This window comes from Drosophila kikkawai, chromosome 3L (genome assembly GCF_030179895.1).
Source record: "Drosophila kikkawai strain 14028-0561.14 chromosome 3L, DkikHiC1v2, whole genome shotgun sequence".
In the NCBI taxonomy this organism is placed as follows: Eukaryota; Metazoa; Arthropoda; class Insecta; order Diptera; family Drosophilidae; genus Drosophila; species Drosophila kikkawai.
In genome coordinates, this window is record NC_091730.1 from 8,509,227 (window position 1) to 8,530,071 (window position 20,845).

General features: G+C 43.6%; 4 protein-coding genes across 4 annotated transcripts; 2 read left to right on the forward strand and 2 right to left on the reverse strand.

Annotated features, from left to right (window-relative positions):
* Positions 1-968: 968 nt before the first annotated feature.
* Positions 969-3,989, forward strand: Gale (UDP-galactose 4'-epimerase). The gene is made up of 4 exons (XM_017175453.2): positions 969-1,563; positions 1,729-1,970; positions 2,943-3,233; positions 3,292-3,989. The coding sequence occupies exons 2-4, from the start codon at positions 1,731-1,733 to the stop codon at positions 3,811-3,813; spliced, it is 1,053 nt and encodes a 350-aa protein (XP_017030942.1). The 5' UTR covers positions 969-1,563; positions 1,729-1,730; the 3' UTR covers positions 3,814-3,989.
* A 220-nt stretch (positions 3,990-4,209) lies between these two features.
* Positions 4,210-6,010, reverse strand: LOC108080641 (tax1-binding protein 3 homolog). The gene is made up of 3 exons (XM_017175469.2): positions 5,840-6,010; positions 5,562-5,690; positions 4,210-5,105 (listed from the first exon to the last, which is right to left on the reverse strand). Exons 1-3 carry the CDS (start codon positions 5,891-5,893, stop codon positions 4,917-4,919), a joined length of 372 nt encoding a protein of 123 aa, XP_017030958.1. The 5' UTR covers positions 5,894-6,010; the 3' UTR covers positions 4,210-4,916.
* Positions 6,011-6,177: 167 nt separating this feature from the next.
* MED30 (Mediator complex subunit 30) lies at positions 6,178-7,268 on the reverse strand. Its single transcript, XM_017175493.2, has one exon. The coding sequence runs from the start codon at positions 7,206-7,208 to the stop codon at positions 6,243-6,245; it is 966 nt and encodes a 321-aa protein (XP_017030982.1). The 5' UTR covers positions 7,209-7,268; the 3' UTR covers positions 6,178-6,242.
* Positions 7,269-7,306: 38 nt separating this feature from the next.
* Positions 7,307-10,880, forward strand: Rev1 (Rev1 DNA directed polymerase). The gene is made up of 5 exons (XM_017175478.3): positions 7,307-7,461; positions 7,522-8,885; positions 8,937-9,219; positions 9,288-10,546; positions 10,613-10,880. Exons 1-5 carry the CDS (start codon positions 7,426-7,428, stop codon positions 10,761-10,763), a joined length of 3,093 nt encoding a protein of 1,030 aa, XP_017030967.1. The 5' UTR covers positions 7,307-7,425; the 3' UTR covers positions 10,764-10,880.
* Positions 10,881-20,845: the final 9,965 nt, after the last annotated feature.

Genomic DNA, 20,845 nt, shown 5'->3' on the forward strand with positions numbered 1-20,845 from the left:
AAAGCATAAATTCGATTTTTTAAATATGAAAAATCTCCGAAAATAGTTGAGTTATATATAATTTGTAAGTACATTTCATAACTTTTTTCAATATTTTTTATAAATAAAAAAAACAAAATCAAGAGACTTACAATAAAATTCAATAATATTTTTACTTGTACGATCTACGATCTAACTACACCAACCTAAAATAACTAGTTATATCAAAGTGCTAGTAAATAAATCGATTAGACAAATCTGGGTTAAAGCTTCAAAGCTCTCGCGGCACTGCATTCATTCATGCATTCCATTGCCCAACATTCATTTTCATTCAAACCGCCATTCATTCATTCAGAACCGAGTACAGAGCAGTTGCTGCGCAAATACATTCATAATTAAGTTGTAAACGAAACATAAAGGCTATAATTACGTCGCAGTCGTAGTGCCTAGGTCTTCTCCCTCCTCCCCCCACCAATCTCTCACACACTCAGATATGTCCGCGGGTATTTAGTGCATGCACTTCCGCTTATCACCAGGATTTGAAAGGAATTTGGGTCACACACACGCATGGTGGCCGGAGAATTCTTAAAAATATATAAAAGTAACAAAAACTGCCTGCCCTAAAAAGTTGACCCATTCAGCTGAAGATCGTAAATCTTATCTCAAAAACGTTTACATCGATTTAATAAAAAAAAATCAATTAAAATAAATTTAGTTTCTATTATTTTGGCTGGCACTGTGTGTACCGTATGTGAAATGGTTTAAAACTAGGATAATTAGGCCTAGTTTTTACACCCAGATTCGAGTCTGTACTTCGGTTTGTGCCTGTGCTGATCTTCTTAGAGCTGTCGGTGAAGCAGTGCCTTTGGCAAAGCAGTTAATAGTTATCGATAGACCTTCGCAAGCAGCTGATGTGGCAACTCTGCCCAGCCCCAACGAGATGGCAACTCGAAGACTTTGTTTACCTATTGAAATTTCTCAATTAGCTGCTCGGAAAGCCATTAGCCGACGTGTTGTTGCATAAAATAAGCAACAAATCGACTGCCAAAGGTCGCCAGCGATAAGGATGCACAAATCGTTACCCCCGCACGCACACCAAGCAAAGCCAGCTTGCAGCTAGCACTCGTACGCCCAAATGACATTGATAACGCCGAATGCTGATAAGGGGGAGCACAAGTCGCGGAGAACAAGTTAAATAAGCCACAAAACCGAAGAGCCAGACGCTCAGTGGCAAAGCGAGCGCGCAGCAAAACAGACGTACGAAAATCGGCAAAACGAGGCAGGAAGCGAACCAGCGGAGAACACAACAAATGAATGAACCGAACGAGGCGGCGGGACGAGTGCAAGAAACGGGTTGAGAAGAAGCGTTAACACCACTCTCGGGCGGTCAGCGATCTTTGGGCCAAAAGCAGAAGCAGTAGCTAGCCAGCAGCAAGTCAGCATCTCATCTCTGCAAGACGCGTCTTTTGTGTCGTTTTGTTTTGGGCATCGGAATCCGAGTTTCAAGGGCGGCAGCAGACTGCGTGTGTTATTCCATTCCGTAAGCTGAATCACCTACAACTGGGATAATCACCTGTAAAACAGGTGAGTTTGCCAGCGCACACACGTTGGCAAAGCCCCGTTAGCCGCCGAGACAACAGGTATTTCGCACACGGCGGCTGCCGCTAGAACAAGGCATACGATTTTTTGGTGACGTCAATGAGAATTTCGCTCGATTGGCCTAATTTTCCCTTTCTCTTCAACACACAGAAATGGCCCCACCCACCGTCTTGGTCACCGGCGGAGCCGGCTACATTGGCTCCCACACCGTACTGGAGATGCTCAACGCGGGCTACAACGTCATCTGTGTGGATAATTTGTGCAATGCGTTCAGCAGCGGTGCCAAGCTGCCAGAGGCGCTCAATCGAGTGCAGGAGATCACCGGCAAGAAGGTCAACTTTTATCGCGTGGACATCACGGACCGGGAACAAGTGCGCTCTGTCTTCCAGGAGGTGAGCTACAAAGAACCATTGGGGCAACGTCAGCAGTTTGGAGAGTGGAGTGCGTGGAGTGCCAGCTAGCCAACTGGATATACCATTCAATCATCATCAGGCCTTATCTGGCTGCGTGCTGCTATCAGCTTTTTCTCGTTTTGTGTTTGCTCAAGTGGGTTGGGAGGGCACTTCCGATGAACGAGAGCGAGCGAGCGAGCGACCCTGAGGCCACATAGACCCCACTTGGCGAGGTCGGAATCAAGTTGGTGTGCTGGCATCCACATCCACATCCAGCACGTACGCTGCACTCAAAGAACTTTTGATAACCATGTTTACAAGCTATTGAGTTTCCACGTATTTAATACCTTGGGGAATTGTTATAATCTTTTTAGGGCAATTTTTCTTTAGAAACCTCAATTTTCCATATGCTAAACATTAATATTTATTTGCTAAAAGCAACAACAAAGCCATTTTATTGCCAAATCATCCATGAAATATGAATATGCTTTTGAAAATGCTGACGATTTGAGAGTTTTATATTGAAAACTTTACTTTTACTAAATTTGCAAGGCATTTTTGGTTGTGGTTTATAAATACTTTAAATATGAACAACATAAAAGTGCTTATTTTGAAATTATATTCTTTGTTAATCAAAACCAGGCTATAGATAACCATGTTTACCCGAACTGATTGCTGTAGAGATTTAGCTTTAGTGGAATTTTTTCTAATCGGTCTATAACTGTTCTATTTATAACTATTTTTTTAGAGCAGTAAATAACCTTTGCAAAATCATATTCTGACAATTATTAACCATGAAATAATTTATGTGATATAATGGCAAGCTGCTGGAGCTACTGAGAATAACTAGGAATATATTAGCCTAGGTTTAAAATTTAATTCAAATTTAATAACATTTCTACAAATGTTGTTATTTTGTTGTTAACTTTAAGTAAATAAAATAATACAACAATTTCTACCTCTTCTTCACAGCACAAAATCGACATGGTGGCCCACTTTGCCGCCTTGAAGGCCGTCGGCGAGTCCTGTCGCATTCCCTTGCAGTACTATCACAACAACATGACCGGCACCAATGTCCTGCTAGAGGCTATGGCAGACAACAATGTCTTCAAGTTTGTGTACAGCTCCAGTGCCACGGTGTACGGCGAGCCTAAATTCCTGCCCGTGACGGAGGAGCATCCCACAGGGAATTGCACATCGCCTTATGGAAAGACCAAATATTTTACAGAGGAGATTCTCAAGGATCTGTGCAAGTCAGATAAGGTGAGTGGAAGGATTACCCCCAAATATAATTTTTTAATAAATAAATTAACTTATTTAGCGCTGGGCTGTGGTCTCCCTGCGCTACTTCAACCCGGTGGGCGCCCACATCAGCGGTCGTATTGGCGAGGATCCCAATGGCGAGCCCAACAACCTGATGCCCTACATTGCCCAGGTGGCTGTGGGTCGTCGCGCCAGCCTGAGTGTCTATGGCAGTGACTTTCCCACCAAAGATGGAACCGGCGTGCGTGACTATATCCACATTGTGGACCTGGCCGAGGGTCATTTGAAGGCACTGGACAAGCTGCGCAACATAGCCGAGACGGGCTTCTTTGCCTATAATCTGGGCACTGGCGTGGGCTATTCTGTGCTGGACATGGTGAAGGCTTTCGAGAAGGCCTCCGGCAAGAAGGTGACCTATGCGTTAGTGGATCGTCGTTCTGGAGATGTGGCCACCTGCTTTGCGGACGCCAAGCTGGCCGAGGAGAAGCTGGGCTGGAAGGCTGTCCGAGGCATTGACAAGATGTGCGAGGATACGTGGCGCTGGCAGAGCCAGAATCCTAATGGATATGCCAACAAGTAGCTTGCCTTCGTTCCTGCTCCCTGCTAGTTCCTCCCAGCCTTGTCTGTTGTGTGTATATTTCTTCTTTCCGAATTCCATTTAGTAATCAATATAATATTTTCAATGTGTGTTAGTGTGTGTATGTAAATCCAAAGTACTTTGTAATTAAAAAAAGGCTTTCCGCTGTCGTCATGTAAGTTTTTGTTGCTCATTTACTGTGGTTGCCGGCTGCTAGCATCATTACTAAACGCAAAAGCGTAATTAAGGTCAAAGTCAAGGTGGGCTGAGGCGTCATAACTAGAGGGATTTCAATTCAAACAACTATTAAGCTAGGGAATTTCTAATCTAGAGTAGATTTACACAATAAACAATTAAATTTCCTGCTTCATAGATTAATATTAAGGGGGAAACACTGCATTTTTTGAAATATACTTAAAATTGCATTAGTTTATTCAATTTATTTAATGAAACACATATTCAGTACTTTTACTTAACGAGTATTTTATGAGCTCAATTAATTCGTTTACAAAAGCTTATGCTCAAAATCAGTATCAAAGCGAATACAGATATCAAATGATTCATAAAACTAGACATATTTAATTAAGACACCGAAAAACGCAATCTAACATTTAAAAAAACTCAATTGTAAAACTTAGCTGATGCCCCTTTTAGCGCATCTTTTCATTGTATCTGCACAGTAAGCGGCATTTATCACAAGTATGTACTATGAATGTATTGTATTTGTTTGTCTTAACAACTTTGCGTTCGTTTTTGGAATGGTCTCTGCACATGTTTTGTATATATAAAAGTACAAAATTGTTTATATTCGGTATTTGGCAATCGGTTCTCTCTGTTTTGTTCTCGTTCAACAACTGATGAGGCAAAGAAATTGAATTCAACAAGAAGCATTGCTAGGTGGCTACATGTATAGTATGTCTCTGTGCGCGATATGCATAAGTTATGAATATATATATGCTATATATGGTATATCTAAGTATGTGGATAGGTTGCAAGTGGGGCGAGGAAGAGATCCTTGGCCAAGAGTGGCGTTGAAGTGGTTTAGTTTAGATGCCGCTGCAAATACTGCTAGAGTAGCACTGGAGACCCGCTCCAAGGGAATCCACCTATGTCGAGGTAACACCCTTGCGGGCCACTAGCATATTGAGTATCGGGTTTTTCCGTATGTAGCTCACGGCCTTTTTATGGGTGACCATGGTGAAGTCGTAGCCATTGCACTGGAGGATCTTGTCGTGGATCCGGAGGCCGGCACGGGCGGCGGGACTGCCCTCGTGCACCTCGGTCACATAGATGCCCTGGTTTGACATGGGAAATTTAGATATATTTTAATATTATTGGAATTAATGTTAAAAGTTTGAGAGAAAAAATCAAACTGGAGGGGAACTTATAAAGTTAAAAAGGGATTTAAATTGAAAACATAGATAAATTATAATATTTTTAAGTATTATAAATTATTATTATTAAAAAGAAAGTATACATTTTGAGGAAAATCATTATTAAATTAATTGTTTCCATATTTTTCGATTGTTTCTGCGCTCAATGATACCTTTTATAAAGAATGTATAATATTAAAATAATTTTTAAAGGGGATTATGACAGTTTTTCACTCAAATAAAATCAATTTTTGTGTGTTCTGCCCTTCTAAAAATCATAAAAAATATTAGTTTACGAAAAATTCCAACAAAAAATTAAAAATTCCCTTTTTGAATGATTTTTTCTCTTAGTGCATCATATCTAGGATCTCTTCTCACATAATCCGTGTAACCCTGTGGACTCTTTTTATAGTCCTGATCGATTCCACCGCCGATTTTGAAGCCACACTTCAGGATCTCCCGGCCTTCCTGATCGTAGTCCTTCTCCTTGTGCAGCGTGATGGGAATCTACAGTTCAGGTAACAACAAAAAACAGGTAAATCTATGCTCAAATATGAAAGTTTTTTTTTTTGCTCCAGCGACCCAATTCCACCAATACACACACATAAGCGCCGCGCTGGAGTCTGTACGGTGGAACGCCTTCATTCATAACTTACGCTCAAGCACTCCATCGCCGTGCCGGCCTGGTGCTGAAATGCCATCTTCGCCATGTCTGCAGGTGTTTTTATTTACTTTAAATTGTTAAATTAAGTGCGTTTAGTGGTTTATTGTTTCTAGTAAAAAATCTCGGTGTTCGCCCACAACAAATTCTGCTTCTTCTTCGCTGCAGGTTGTTAACTTTGCTGAATAGGAAAGGTGGGAAACTGTGATCAAGCGTAATAGTGTTGTAAACTACGAAAAATTTTTAAAAAACAAACATCTGTAGCAAAGACAGGGGCTTACACAAAAGGGGATCGTTGGATTTAAAATTAAAATAATTAAAAAACCAAAACAATTTATTTTGTTGGCAATGTTTTAGTTTTTATTCAAATTATATTACATTTCTAGTGTCTATGAAACCTAAGACCTTCGCATGGCCAGCATTGTGTTAATCTCCCAGATGATTATTCGGGTCCTGTCAATAATCTCGCGCAGCTGCCGGTTCTTGAGCTTAACCGTCTCTATGAGCTCGTGGTTTTCCTGCAGGACCTTCCGGTACTCATCACACTGTGAGGGCTCGATCCTTGGTTCCGGCTCGTCCCGGTAGGGAATCAGGCTCTCCGCACTCATATAATCCATGCCAGCGTCGTTGCACTTCTCGTAAATGATGCGGACTCGCTTGAAGAGCAGCCGGATAGTGCGGAAGTACTCCTGAACTTTCTTTTCCGTGTTATTATCCCGATGCGACGTGGGCTGGATGTTCTTCAGGGCGGAGAAGACCTCCTGGAAGCGCGAGGCAATGTCCTGGACCGTCTCCTGACCAAGACGCGACAGCTGAACTATGTTAATCTCCTTGTGTGGATTCTGCTGGGAGATGGCCAGCATATTGTTGTTTCCTCCAGACCCACCGGCGGCGATGCCGGGTCCTGGGTTGAGTTGCTGCTGCTGCTGTTGTTGTTGTTGCTGCTGTTGGGGAATATTTTGCTGGGGAAGACCCTGCGGCTGCTGTTGTTGCTGAGAGGCAATGCCGCCTCCCATGCCCACGCCGCCGCCCATTCCAACGACTCCAACGCCGACTCCCTGCTGCGGTCCCATCATCTGCTGCTGCATCATCTGTTGCTGCTGCTGCTGCATCTGATGCTGGGGTGACATGCCGGGCATTAGACCGCCGGGGCCTCCGCCTTGGGAATTCATCTGCATGCCGCCTGGAACGCCGCCCATCATGCCCATTTGTTGCTGCTGCTGGTGCTGCGGCGACATGTGCATTTGCTGCATGTTCCCATGCTGCATGCCAAAGCCGCCCATGGGCATCATGTTGGGGCCACCGCCGGCTCCTCCTGGGCCCACTGGTCCCTGGTTGCCTTGGTTTTGTCCGTATTTCCACATCTTTCGCTTTGAAAACAAACAAAAATTGCAATATAACTGCAGGTGTTTTGCAACACTGAATCAGGTAGAGGTAGAGTTGCCAGGAAGCAATCAAGAGAAACAGCTGAGAGCCGATTGTTGTAGTCGATAACACTATAAAGCTTTTCAACACTGGCAAAAGACCGCAACATTTTTGCACGGAGGTTTCTTCATTTCTTTATGATTTCAAAAAGAATTAATGGCACGTGACGAAGACAATGGTTTTGGAGAATGGGTAAACCTTTTAATAAAGTATGTAATACGCATCTGAAATAACCGAAAACCTTTCCTTTAGGGCGGCTACTTCGAAGCCAAAAAGTCCAAATTGGAGGAGCAATTTGCTGCCGCCAGCGATCCATTTCGCAAGTCTGACTTATTTCAGGGAATCTCGATTTTTGTGAATGGCCGAACCGATCCTTCGGCGGATGAGCTGAAGCGCATCATGATGGTGCACGGTGGAACCTATCATCACTACGAACGGTCGCACACCACATACACAATAGCCTCCACTTTGCCGGACGTGAAGGTGCGGAACATGAATCTGAGCAAGTTCATTAGCGCCAAGTGGGTGGTGGACTGTCTGGCGCAGAATAAGATTGTCGACTACAAGCCCTATTTGCTGTTCACCAACCAGAAAACCTCACAGCCGAGAATCAACTTTGCAAATGTTAAAAATCGCAGTTTAAAGGAGAGCAAAATGGAGGTAGATGCACCGGCAGAGCCACCGGCAGAGTTACCAGCAGACAAGATGGAAATTGATCTGGCTGGGATTCTAGGAGAGCTGCAGCAGGCTGTGGTTACCTCTCCGGAGAAAAAAGCCGAGACCAGCAGTTTGTCCGAGACCAATCAGTCCATCAACAATCTGTCCAGCACATCATCGAACTCGAATCATGCACGCACCGCCGCTGATCCTCGTTTCCTTTCTGAATTCTACAAGAACTCCCGGCTGCACCACATCGCCACTTTGGGAGCTGGCTTCAAGCAGTATGTCTGCGAGCTGCGACAGGCCAATGCCGGCAAAGACTTTCCCATGCGGGAGGCACTGAAAAATCTAAAGGAAGCCACCGAAATCTCTGGATTTCGGTATGTAATGCACATTGATATGGACTGCTTTTTCGTTTCCGTGGGTCTGCGGTCTCATCCGGAGCTCCGCGGCCTGCCTGTGGCGGTGACCCACTCCAAGGGCGGCAGTGCAGCAGCCGATGTGCCTGTGCATCCGCAGGCGGACAGACAGGTGGAGCAGGAGCTGTTTGCCCAGCGCTTCGAGCATCGCCTGCACGACGACAACAAGGTGGACAAGGTGCGTTCTGGCTTTGATAAGAAAATGTCACTCTCGGAGATTGCCTCCTGCAGCTACGAGGCTCGGGAGAAGGGCATTCGCAATGGCATGTTTGTGGGACAAGCTTTAAAGCTCTGCCCGGAGCTGAAGACGATTCCCTACGACTTTGATGGCTACAGGGAGGTGGCCTTCATGCTGTACAATACGGTGGCCCAGTACACCTTGAATATTGAGGCTGTGAGCTGTGACGAGATGTTTGTGGAGCTGACCGATATGGTGGATGAACTGAAAGTGGATGTGATGGCTTTTGTGGAGCACCTCAGGCAGGAGGTTCGCACCAAGACTGGATGTCCCTGCTCGGCGGGAGTGGGACCCAATAAGTAGGTGGAAACTAGCATTTAAGCTGTGATTATTCTTAATCTTATTCTTAGGTTACTGGCCCGCCTGGCCACCAAAGAGGCCAAGCCGAATGGCCAGCACTTGCTGACATCTAATCAGAATATCCTGGCCTACATGGCCCCCATGGCCTTGGAAACTCTGCCTGGAGTGGGCAGCAGTATGAGCCACAAACTCAAGCAGGCTGGCCTGAACAACTGCGGCGATGTGCAGCAAACGTCGCTGGCGAGGCTGGATATGCTCTTGGGCAAAAAGTTGGCACTGAATTTACACAACAACTGTCGGGGCATCGATCCACGTCCCTTGGTTTATGAGCAGGTTCGGGAAATCAAGGATTACTTTACCTTTGGAGCGATTGATATTAATAATTTTCTTTTGTTTTTCAGGCTCGCAAAACCGTTTCTGCGGAAATGAACTTTGGCATTCGCTTTACTAAGGCTATCGAGTGCGAGCAATTCCTGCGCCAGCTCAGCGATGAGGTCACCAAACGTCTGACTGAGGTCAAGCGTAAGACCAAGTCCATCAATCTAAAGATTATGGTCCGCGCTGCCGAAGCGCCCGTGGAAACCTCCAAGTACATGGGCCACGGCGTTTGCGATATTGTCAACAAGTCTTCGAACCTCAAGCATGCCACCGATGATGTCAATGTGATTACCTCTCTCGTCCTCAACCTGATGAAGGAAGCTGATCTGCCTTTCCACGAGCTGCGCGGACTTGGCATACATCTCACTAAGCTCGAGGATGCCGGTGAAGTGAGAAAGGATAATGTTCTCAAGCAAATGTTTATTAAAATCACCGAGAAGAGGACACGTTACCCGCTTAAGCCTCCAAAGGAACAGCCAGTGGAGAAAGTAGCCGAGGTTAAAGCCAAGATCAAGCCCAGGAATGTGTTGAGCATGTTAAATGCAGCAGCAGAGGTCCAAAAACCAATGATCAGGGAACAACCAAAGAGTTCTGAGTGTGAAGGTGTGCAGCCAGAACTGAAGTTTACTGATGTGGGACCACGTGAAATCGATCCGGATTTTCTGGCGCATATGCCGGAGGAAATACGATGTGAGCTGCTCAAAAATCAGAATGAATTCTTACTCATGGAGAAGAAAAATGATGACCCTGCTAGGAAATCATTAAGCCCAGCTTTCTCAACCACTCCATCGGATGAGGAGATACCGCCGCCTCCACCTTTTATTGTAAGAAGCTCATTAGGACAAACTAGTCCCCTTAATGCCAGCGATCTTCGCCCCTCCACTTCCCGTGCTGGCCTGGCTCGCTTGCAGCAGCGAGCAGCTGCCCGAAAGGAGTACGAAAACGACAGTCGCTCCGACGAAAACGACTGTCGCTCCGACCAGATTGTGGCGGACTACGTCAAGGAGCTGCCCAAGTATACGCATCCTGCATTACTGGAGTACATCAACAGGTCCCCGGATGAGGTGCCCACAAGCGGCAAACCTCCCGCTATTCCCTCTCCCAAGGTAGAGGTGCCCTCCAACATGCTGGAGGGAGATTACAAGAGCATGCTTAACGTATGGATCAGCAACGAGGAGGTGCCGCTGCCAGCGGACGTAGAAATGATTTACAAGCAGATCTGCAGTCTGGTGAGAGCTGAGAAATTTAACCTGATGTACGATGTGATGAGACACTTGTGCCGGTATTTATTATTATTATTTGTTGTACTATATTGTGTCAACCTAATTTGCTATTCCCTTTGATGCAGCCTCATCAATGCCAAACGCGGAGGCTCCTGTCGTTGGCACATGGCCTACAATCACATCGAGTTTAATATCCAGGACCTTATGATGGAGATGCAGGGTTACCAAATGTGCTTGATCGAGAATATTCGCTGCGCCAAGTGCAGTGTGTACTAATTCAGACATTAAATGTTATTTGAAAGGAAATGTGATACATTGTTAAATGGCAGGAGATTAGAAACAGTTCCTTAAAGTTAATTTAAATAATAAAATATATGATTTTCTAACCGAAAATATTGAATGAAATAAAATTAATTGATATTTTATGATTAAGGTTTAAAGAAGTTTGAAAATTCCAAAAGAGTGCCTTATAGAATGAATAAAATTATTATTATTACCCGTATTTCTAAGACAGAAATTTAACCAAATAAAGCTTTAAATGCATTAAAAATATATTGGTATACTTTAATCAAATTTTAATTTTAATTTAAACAAAGAAATTTAATTTAACCGGTACATTTTAATTTTAATATTATATTTAATTTGAGTTTTCGTAATTAAGAACTGAAAAATACTTTAATAAAACCGAAATATTTTAATTTTAATTTATAGAGACTATAAGTTACATTAATTTAAGCGTCAAATTGGGTTTAAAAATATGAAAATACGGTAATTTATATTAATTTAACCATTAAATATTAGTTTAAAAAGACAACAAGTCCCACCATATAAAACCCAAAAAATTGAAAGTAAATTCGTAATGCCTAAATAGTCCGCTAGATGGCTTTGCACAAAGTAATCCTCCCTCTGCTTTATTTAATATAGTTTTTCTAAATAAAAACAAAAAAATACACTAATATAACCGCATTTAATTTTAAAAAATATATATGTATATATATGTATATATATTTCAAGTAAAGTTTTTTTTTTAACAATAATTTCTAGTAAAAATATGAATTAAATTATAAATAATTACTGTCTATTTTCAGACAATACCATCGCCTTTCAGGATGGAAAAAAAGGGGCCACCAGAGTCATTTACAACTCCAGATGTGCGCACAGGTAGCAATTAATGTTGTAAAAGCTGTAAATAATGTGGGGCTATTGCTGCTGTTGCTGCTGCGACGATGGCGTTGATAACTTCATACGTTAAAGGGCAGAGCCCCTACATCTTGGCGGTGGCTCTTTCCCAGCTCCCAGATACACAAAGAGATCGGGCGGTGCGGCGGCGTCGGAGGAGATATGGGCAAAGCCGGGCCACTCAAGACAAATAGGCCAGGCGGGCACAACACCTGGCGGAACTGGCAAGTCATAATTTGCACTTTAATGAAAGCGGCATCGAATCGAATCCGACGCTCGAACAGGTTAGTGTTGCACAGTTCTCTAAACTCTGAAGTCACTGCAGTTAATCGCTGCGACGTCGCCGGAGCGGCTGTAATATGTAATTGATTCGCATGCCTACCCAGTCGCTCGCTCCCAGTCCCAGCATCATTCCCAATCCCAGCTCCAATCCGTGCCCATCCCATCCTCAGGCCCCATGCCAAACCATAACAATTACAGTGCCATTTGCCAGGAAGCCAGAGATGGCAAATATCTGGTTGAGGTTTATCTAGGAATATATTAAGGGTTTATTCTTAATATTTATATTTTTTATAATAATTTTTTTGACATATCAAATATTAAAAATATCATAACTAAGCCAAAAGAGCATCAAATTCAATTCGGAAAGCTTTTTTATGCAAGTTTTTTCTAGGTTAACAAATCTGAGTAATTAATTTAATTTTTCAAGAAATCGCATTTTTTGCCAATTTCTGAAAAATTAAAAAAAAAATGTTTTTTTTCAGGACATGGCTAGAAAGATGCGCCTATTAATGCTGATCAAGAATATATATGATTTATAGGGTCGGAAATGACCGCTTCTATAAATAAAATTTTAATACCCTTCCAGAAAACCGGAAATAATCCAATTTTTGGTACAACTCAAAGTTTAAAAATGTTATAACAGCCAAAAAAGCATCAAATTCAATTCATTTATAGATTAATAAATCTGCATACTACATTTTAAACTTAAATACATAAAAAATATTGACAATTTTTGACGATTTTAATGATGATCAAGAATATATATGATTTATAGGATCGGAAATGACTCCTTCACTGCTTCAATAGATTCTAAGTAAAATTATTAAACCCTGCAAGGCTATGCCTTTTTATTATGAGCTTCAATATAATCTATTAATATTTATTTTTACAATTTTATATATTATATTATTTGTGTTATTTTTAAACCTCGACTTCTTCCCATCACTGAAGGCCACCCCACTTGTCTTGGCAGCTGAGTCTGAAGCTGGAGCAGATGTTTGTCCGGTAATTAAAAATAGTCAAGCTGCATTTCTGGCTCTTCCAGCATCCGGTGGCGGTGGCCATGTGGCTGGTGTCTCTCTGGCCTCTCTGTGGGCTGGGCTGGGCTGGGCTAGGAGCTCTACCCTGGCACCGAGTGGGGATTTACATGAGCTACGCTTTGTCTGATTTAATTATGTGCGCAAAAGGCGTCGTTGTTTCATAAATTTTATGCATCCTGTCGTCGGGGAACTCGGTAGCTGCAACATGCTTGTTGTTCTCCCTGCTCCCAGCTCAGCACTGCTCTGGCCTGGTCTGCTCCATCATGGCGATGAAGTCAAGTAATCTGGAAAAGACCGCCGCTCCCCGGCCAGATGCAAATGTTGTCGGGTTTTGATAGACTTGTTGGCTGCCAACGTGATTTGTCAACGACTCCAAGGAGGCTGGGAAGTCGGCCATTAAAAGTTAACCGCAGTAAATGAGTTCTTGTGGGTAATTTTTTTTATTTTTTTTATCGTTTTTTTAAAGGTGAAAAATTATAATTTTTAAGTAAGTAAATATGGAAAATCTCAGAGAAAACCTAGATAGTTTTCAGGAAAGATTTTATGGGTTTGTCAGCTACGTCAAGTCAGTATCTTCCATCGGGGATTTGACGGGCAAGTGTGAGTACCTTTCAGGCACTACTTGTGGCCACTTGTGGGCCCCTCGGCTAGAGGAGACCCAGCGTGTTGCCAAGATTATTCCCACGCTCGAGGAACTCAAATAAAACTCGACGACGACTGAACAACCAGTAGCTGGCGGAGCAGCTGGAAACTGTCAACATTATCGGACGTGACTGGCTGCGACAAGATCACTGCCATAGAGAGCTATATACTTCGTCTGAAACCTAGCCCTGTGCCGAAAACGGAAAACGGAATCATTGGCCGCCACATGTAAATATGCACACACACACACTGCATGGAGTGGTAGAGTCTTTGGAGGATTTGCGGCTCAGATGCTGATAATACCTGTGGTTTTTCCTTAAGTTTTTTTTCTTTCCAGCTGCTACCAAATAAGCCCAGGCAGACGATTCGGATTTAGCCGCCAAAGCGGCCATCGGAGGCTGTGCCTATGCAAAACTTCTAGCCAATTAACTTGGCCGGCGGCAGAGGAGAGCCACAGAGAGCGAGAGAGACCGTTCCTGGTGCTGTGCCTTATGATTAGAATCGTCGACAGCAGCAGCCGCCAAACGGGGCAACAGCAACCGCAGCAGCAACTGCAACATCAGCACCAGCAGCCGCAGCCGCAGCAACATCAACCGCAAGCAACCAAAGCTAATGAACCATGTTGCCGCTGATGAACCCAAACTGATTAATGATCCCGGGCTGGAAGGGGTGGAGGCAGGCACAGCCACTCCGAAATCCGATGAGGTTACACTCCTGAAACCAGCCTCTGCCCAAGCCCGATCCCTGAGGCCCAGCTAACAACTTAACTAGTTCAATGGTGGGCTAAGGGTTACCCAAGCAGAGAGAGAAATTACAAAGAGTATTTTCCTTACACTTTATACGAAGAAAATTACCTTATACCTCTTCTTATTATAAACTAAAAACCAGATTTAGCTAGTTTAACCATCCCTTTCTCCCTGTGCATCCTGCTTAAGTCCAGTCAATTTTCGGGGGCCAGCTGAGTAAGGAGCTGACAAAAGCCGGCAATGTCCAATGCCCAATGGCCATGGCCGAAACAAAGGCCGCGCAGGCGCACCTGAGAATGTTGATAGCCCCCATGGAGTCGTCGTAGGAGTGGGAGTCGTAGCTTGAAGTTTGCAGCAGCCCAAGGAGAGGGAGAGAGGGAGAACCAGCTCAAGTCCAAGTGCAAGTCGTTTTTTATGCCACTCAACCACCGGCGACAACAGCAGCAACAACAAGGGATTCAAGTCGGATTGGAGCCGCGGACCTGGTGGAGCGTTGGCTCGAACTCAAGCCCTTTATCACATGCGCACATCATTTACTTGAAGCAGACGAGGACGAGGACGCAGCGCACTTCAGCAATTGCCTTTAAAGTGTTTGCGTCGTGACAAAATCAATGTTGGCCGTCTGCTGTTGCTCCTGCCATGTTGCTGTTGCTGCTGCTGCTGCTGGGATGCTGGGTTGCTGCAGACGCAGCTGAAGCCCTGACAGCCTCCTCAGTGGACAGTGATTCATGGTTTATTAAGCGCATTATGCCGCAGGATACTTTGAAGTTGCCACGGAGCAGGAGGAGCAGCAAGAGGTACAGCGACAACGAGTTGCACGTGTTTGGAGGCCCTTAAAAATGCGGCAATTGTTGGCTGGACCCTGGACGATGGCATTGGCAATGAACACTTGGTCTTGGAGCTGATGCTGTGTTGGATTCTAGGTAGGCAGTGCTGTTAAGTTGTCCTTTTTAAAAAGAGATTTGTTGTGTGTTATTTAGCGGGTTTCTTAAATTTTAAATCTTGTAACTAATGCCTTAAAAAATACTTCAAATTTTAAAGAGAGGTTATTTTATTTTTTCTTTATAAATTATAATATATTTATAACTTTTCCCATATTTATTTATATTTTTGATCCAATGTGTTCTTTAAATAAATCTTTTGACACCTCTAATTCTATGTGGCTGCCGTTTCTGAGGCCTTTGCTGGGCCAGCAATTGATTACTTAACATGTTTTATGCGTTCGGCAAGTTATGTGGCGACTGCCGCGTTAATTCGCCTCTTTGGCCTTGGCCGGAGACGAAGCCTCTTCCCAACCAAGCCAACTCCTAACCAAGTAACGCCTGCGTCCAAACAAATTGCCGCTCGGCAGGCGCTGGCCGTAAATCAGCTCAGCAGTCAAAACACATCAGCGGCATCAATGGCCAGCCACTCTACTCTTGGCCAGAGTGTGCTTTTGAGCTTCCCAGGCTCTCCACTTGGTTTCAAGTCCTCAATCCCTCCGCTGCCCCTGAGACACCCACGTGAGGCGATACCAATTTCCAAGGAGGCGGGTTCAAAAAACACCCCAGACATTAGGCCAGGCAATAAAAGAATTAGAGGTGATGGCGTGAAATTAAGAAACTATATTTTCAAACATTAAAATTTAATTGAATTAAAGAAATTAAACTAAATATTTAGATTTTTCTTTAAATAAAAAGAGGAGAAATACTTAGAAAGGTAGATAACATGAAATATTTATAATAATAAAAAGTTTTCCATAGACAAAATTGATTTCTAAACACTTTACATAAGACATTCGACTAATTCTCTTCATTAAAATCCCACAATTTAGTCATAATTCGCTAATAGCTCAATTTCCAAGCTCGTGTCACGCGACAAACACTCGAGGTGTGAGCCTACACGGCGTATGCGCAACGTTTTGGCTCGCATGCGCAATTGGAATTAATTATGCGCCCCGTAAACAAATACAAAACGAATGGAAATTGAGTGCGAGATGAATTGCCAGACGGAGATGCTGGCGGGCGATAAAGGAATATAAACGTGGCTCTGATTTATGCTCGTTGTTGCTGTTGTTTGTTGTTTTTTCATTGGTTTTTTTGCTGCTGCTGCTGCTAAAGCTGCACATACTCCTTCCTGCTGCAGTTGCTGGCATTACGTATGCCAAAAATATGCAAATTGGCAATTGGAAGTGTGAACACAGCCAATATATATATGTATAGGTACGTGCACTTGCCATTAGAATGCCGCCGCCGCCGCCGCCGCCGCCAATCGAAGCGTCAGAAATAAATTACAAAATCGTGTAAAGTGCAAACTGGACTCGGACATGGATGCTGTTGCGGTGGTTTCTTTTCTGCCGTGCATTTTGTCTTTTGACGTTTCGCCTGGTTCTCTAATCGCCTTTATGGCCACATAAATCTTGGCTAAAATTTGCCGTTGCCCGCCAATGGATTTCCTTTATTTATTTATATGTTTTTTTTTGTGCTATTCAGCTTGGGTTTTTATTTGCTTTTTGATCTGCAAACTGGTCCATGCTTTGATTTATTTCAGCCCCTCTGCGACGGGCTCAGCGATAACGATAGCAGAATGCTGCGCGCTTTCACGCATTTTTAATTACTCGCCGGGGAGAGATATATTTTCGATGGGAATCGAGAGATACGCCATGTCGTGTGCAGCCGGCCAGTTGTAATTGAGTCGCCCGGCATTGCCTGGGAAATATGCTAAGCATGAGACACCGCCCCTGATGTCAGAGGGGGAGGGGTTTACCCTGCAGGTGGGGTGGGTCTAAGGGGGGGGCTTGGGCGCCCCCAGCTGTTGTTGATGGCAGCTGACAGGTGCAATTGCAACCATTCCAAGAGTTCTGCTAGCTCCCGACATTAATCGCAGCATTACATCAGCTGCGGTTACGAATGCTAATAATTACATTAAGTATTTAGAGACTTATAAAATTCGTTTCGGTTACTTGGGGAGTTAGCTGAATAGGTTATTCAAATTTTAAAATTAATACCACTAAAGCTTGAGGTATTTTTATCAATTATTGATTATTTCCGGTTATCTCAAAGTGCTTACGATTGAATATATATATTTTAAGAAAATTCTACATACCTATTTATAAAAGTTTTAGTTATCCTAAACTTAAAATATATTCGAAATTTACAAATTTACAATAATTTCCTTCTCTAATTCCCAATTACATTTATTTAGCTTCCCATTAACCTTGCAAATTCCCATTAATCTAAATACACCCAGGCTCTCTCTAACAGGATATCCCCCACATCCATCACAGTTAACACTCCTGCTACCGTTGCAATTACGGTTATCCTCGATTTAAATCCACCTACAGCCATCGAGAAGCCATAGTCAGTTGTTGGTCGGCGGGGGCACAATCACGGCAACATTTAGTCATTCCGAACGCTACATAAACTGACAGTCTATTTGTTTTATGTCAGGCAGCGGCCGTTGCCATTTGCTGCTCGAGATTGCAGCAGCAGCAGCAACTGCAGCAGCCACAGCAACTGCAGCAGCAACAACTGTTGCCGTTGACACGCCTGCAATTGCTGCGATATGAATCACAGCGAGTCAAGTCAGCGGAGTCTCGGTCGGCCGAATGAGTAGCATTATCTAGATAAATAATTATTCAACTTAAATCGAAATCGTAATGAATTTTTCGTAATTCCTCCGCTTGGCTTTTGGCGGGAGTGTCAAAGTGACGGCGTTGCATTGTCAGTGGTTCGTTAGCAATATCTTGGGTATCCGCAGGCAGGCAACATGTTGCCTGCCGCATGTTGCCCGGCTTAATTGGACAGCGATACAAATCGGACTTTGCGAGGGTCCGAATCCCAATCCGTATCCGAATCCGAATCAAGCCAAAGCCACGCCCATCCAAAACACCTGCAACCGTTTACAAGACAGCAGCAACAGCAGCCGGAGTAGCCGCGACGACGATGGCAATTTGTCAAATTTCCGCAGCGAAATTGGAGCTGAAGCTAAAGCTAAAGCCGAAACTGGCCGTCTGGACTCACTTAACGCCCAGTCGGCGTTGCAATTATCCTTATTAGTTGTGGCATAAAACATCGTTCGCCTCGCCAAAGGGCGTACAGTGGGGTGTGCTTATGATGAACCATTACTCAGGCACCAAAATTCAAGTTCTGATTTAAAAATTTAAAAGAAAATAATATTTATATTGTTTAGAAATGTATTTTAAAAAATTATTAACTTCTTGTTAATTTTTTTAAAATTTAAAATGAACTGTTAAAGAAATATATATCGAAAACTATATTTAAATATTGGTATTTCTTTATTTAAAAATCTATCTTATCTAATATCTATCTAATATCTACCTAAAAATATATTTTAATATTGTTATTTCTTTTTTTTTAATAATTTTTGAATCTCCTAAGCTTCCCTCTTATCGATTTGAACCCATTTTCCTTATATTTTTCGCTGCCTTTTTGATTTTGGCTTAAGCGAGAGCTCTTAGCGCTTGTTTGCACTGATAAATGCGAAGAGCAGCGCGGCCTTAACAGCTTTAACAGCCGCCAGTTGGGTCCAGAATACGCCTAATTACACGGCTCGAGTGTTGGCCGCTTCCTGGAAGGAAGGCCTCTCTCCCTTTCCACTTGGCCAATTTCACACCAATTCCCGAAGTCACGGCGATCGAGGGTAGCCACCGCCTTTGGCCGCTAAGTGTCCGCCGAGTTGCGCTTTAAGTTTATGTTCTTTTCACTTTTATGGGCTGGCGGGGGCCCATCATTAGCCGCCAGACTTGGGCAGGGACATGATCTTAGGGACCTTGGTCCTTGGATAAATAGTGGTGGCAGTCTTGGGCCATTTTGTTTTAGCTTTAGTTTCTTACATATAATAAATATAAATAATATTTAAATGGAGTTTCTTTTTGGTATTAAATCTTCTTAATATTTTCCTTGATTTTTTGAACTCCTTTTAAAAATAGGCTACTGGCATCACTGATCTGACTCCGGATTGCGGTCTCATCAATTGCTTGGTCACTGCAATTATGGAATCGCTGATCACAGATCGCCAAACAGCCTTCGCTTCCTTTAGTTTTTTTGTACCAACAGCAACAGCATTGTATTGTGAGGCATTTATGGCGCCGCATACGCTGGCAATTAAACAATTCGCAGCAACAATGCCAAGTCCGAGCTGGGTCCAAACTGAATTGGCCAAATTAAGCGCGATTCGTTGACCAATTTTGGTCAACGAAATCGTAACAAGTTGTAAGTTGCGATAAGAACTCTGATGCCATTGTTGCTGCTGCTGTGCCAAACATGTTGCTGCTGCTGCTGCTGCTGCTGCTGTGTTGCTGCTGTTGGCATTGTTGTCGCCGCCGCTTGTTCATTGACTTTGGCTCTGTGCTCCCCGTGTAATTATGGACATTATTATTATTGCTCTCGGCTCACAGCTGAATTTACATGCTGCTGCTGCTGGTGCTGCGGCGCCAGCCAGGTCGATTAGCAATCGGGGAGGCGGTTCCACACACAAACGGGCTACCGAATATGTGTATATCCAATTATAGTATAGAGCACACACAGAGGCAAGGAGATCAGGTGATGCTGGTGTGCCGCCTTTATGATCGACACCTGTACCAAGTCCGGTGGATAAGGCAGCATTAAGCATTGGGGAATCGCTGCCAATTAGACTTGATTGCTGGATCAAGATTTCCAAGGGCTGGGATTTATGCGCAGTTCGGGAAATCCATAAAATATAATATGCTAAAACCTAATGAGGCACCTGGGAAAAATTCTTCTTTGATTAAAGAGTAATTTGTGTTCAGGGGGGAATAATAATTGAAGGTTCATTGGGGAGCTACAAATCGTGAAGAGCGGGAATACCTATTATTCTTTAATTTTGCCATGAAATCCTTGCTATCTGTTATTGTATATTCTTTAAATTAAATATAAACTCTTTCCCATTTGAGAAGAATCTTAATCTGAATGTTTTCCACTTTATTTAAAGACCAACCGTCACCAACTGGTCATGTTTTTTAAGGTGACTAAAGCCTGGGGCTAATTAATTTGCCATTGGTGTCCCATTAGCGTAATTGTCTGTCTCCCCTTTGACATTGCTGGCCATTCCGTATTCCAAACCGATCCCCGACAGCGGACAACCAGTTGGAAGCGAGTGGAGTGTCCAACCTTTAACTGCATTTTATGTGTCACCAACTCGCTGACGATAATTTGCATACATGTTGAGAGACGTGGCTCCGTGGAATTTGCTTCAAAAGATCACCGCCTCGGGGGCTGCGCCTTTCCTGGCGCCATTTCATTGAAATGGGCGTGCCATACATCGCCCACATCGAAGCCTAATGGCGCCCATCAGTCTGTGGGAACACCTGCAGCTGGCCCACGCGGGCCCGCATCGCCTCCTCTAGTCACTCCCACTCGGACTCCACAGCACTCTACAGCAACTCCACTCCCATCTGCAACAATGACCGGCTTAGGAAAGCACGCAACGATCGCCCAGACATCGCCAT

Bases quoted from the DNA above. Each gene is read 5' to 3' on its own strand.
- MED30 (XM_017175493.2), bottom strand. From the start codon at position 7,208: ATGTGGAAATACGGACAAAACCAAGGCAACCAGGGACCAGTGGGCCCA.
- LOC108080641 (XM_017175469.2), bottom strand. From the start codon at position 5,893: ATGGCGAAGATGGCATTTCAGCACCAGGCCGGCACGGCGATGGAGTGC. The intron at 5,691-5,839 runs GTAAGTTATGAA...CCTGAACTGTAG, and splicing joins CGGCGATGGAGTGCTTGAGC to ATTCCCATCACGCTGCACAA. The intron at 5,106-5,561 runs GTGAGAAGAGAT...ATGTCAAACCAG, and splicing joins CACAGGGTTACACGGATTAT to GGCATCTATGTGACCGAGGT.
- Gale (XM_017175453.2), top strand. From the start codon at position 1,731: ATGGCCCCACCCACCGTCTTGGTCACCGGCGGAGCCGGCTACATTGGC. The intron at 1,971-2,942 runs GTGAGCTACAAA...TCTTCTTCACAG, and splicing joins TGCGCTCTGTCTTCCAGGAG to CACAAAATCGACATGGTGGC. The intron at 3,234-3,291 runs GTGAGTGGAAGG...TAACTTATTTAG, and splicing joins ATCTGTGCAAGTCAGATAAG to CGCTGGGCTGTGGTCTCCCT.
- Rev1 (XM_017175478.3), top strand. From the start codon at position 7,426: ATGGCACGTGACGAAGACAATGGTTTTGGAGAATGG. The intron at 8,886-8,936 runs GTAGGTGGAAAC...TCTTATTCTTAG, and splicing joins GCGGGAGTGGGACCCAATAA to GTTACTGGCCCGCCTGGCCA. The intron at 9,220-9,287 runs GTTCGGGAAATC...TTTGTTTTTCAG, and splicing joins GTCCCTTGGTTTATGAGCAG to GCTCGCAAAACCGTTTCTGC.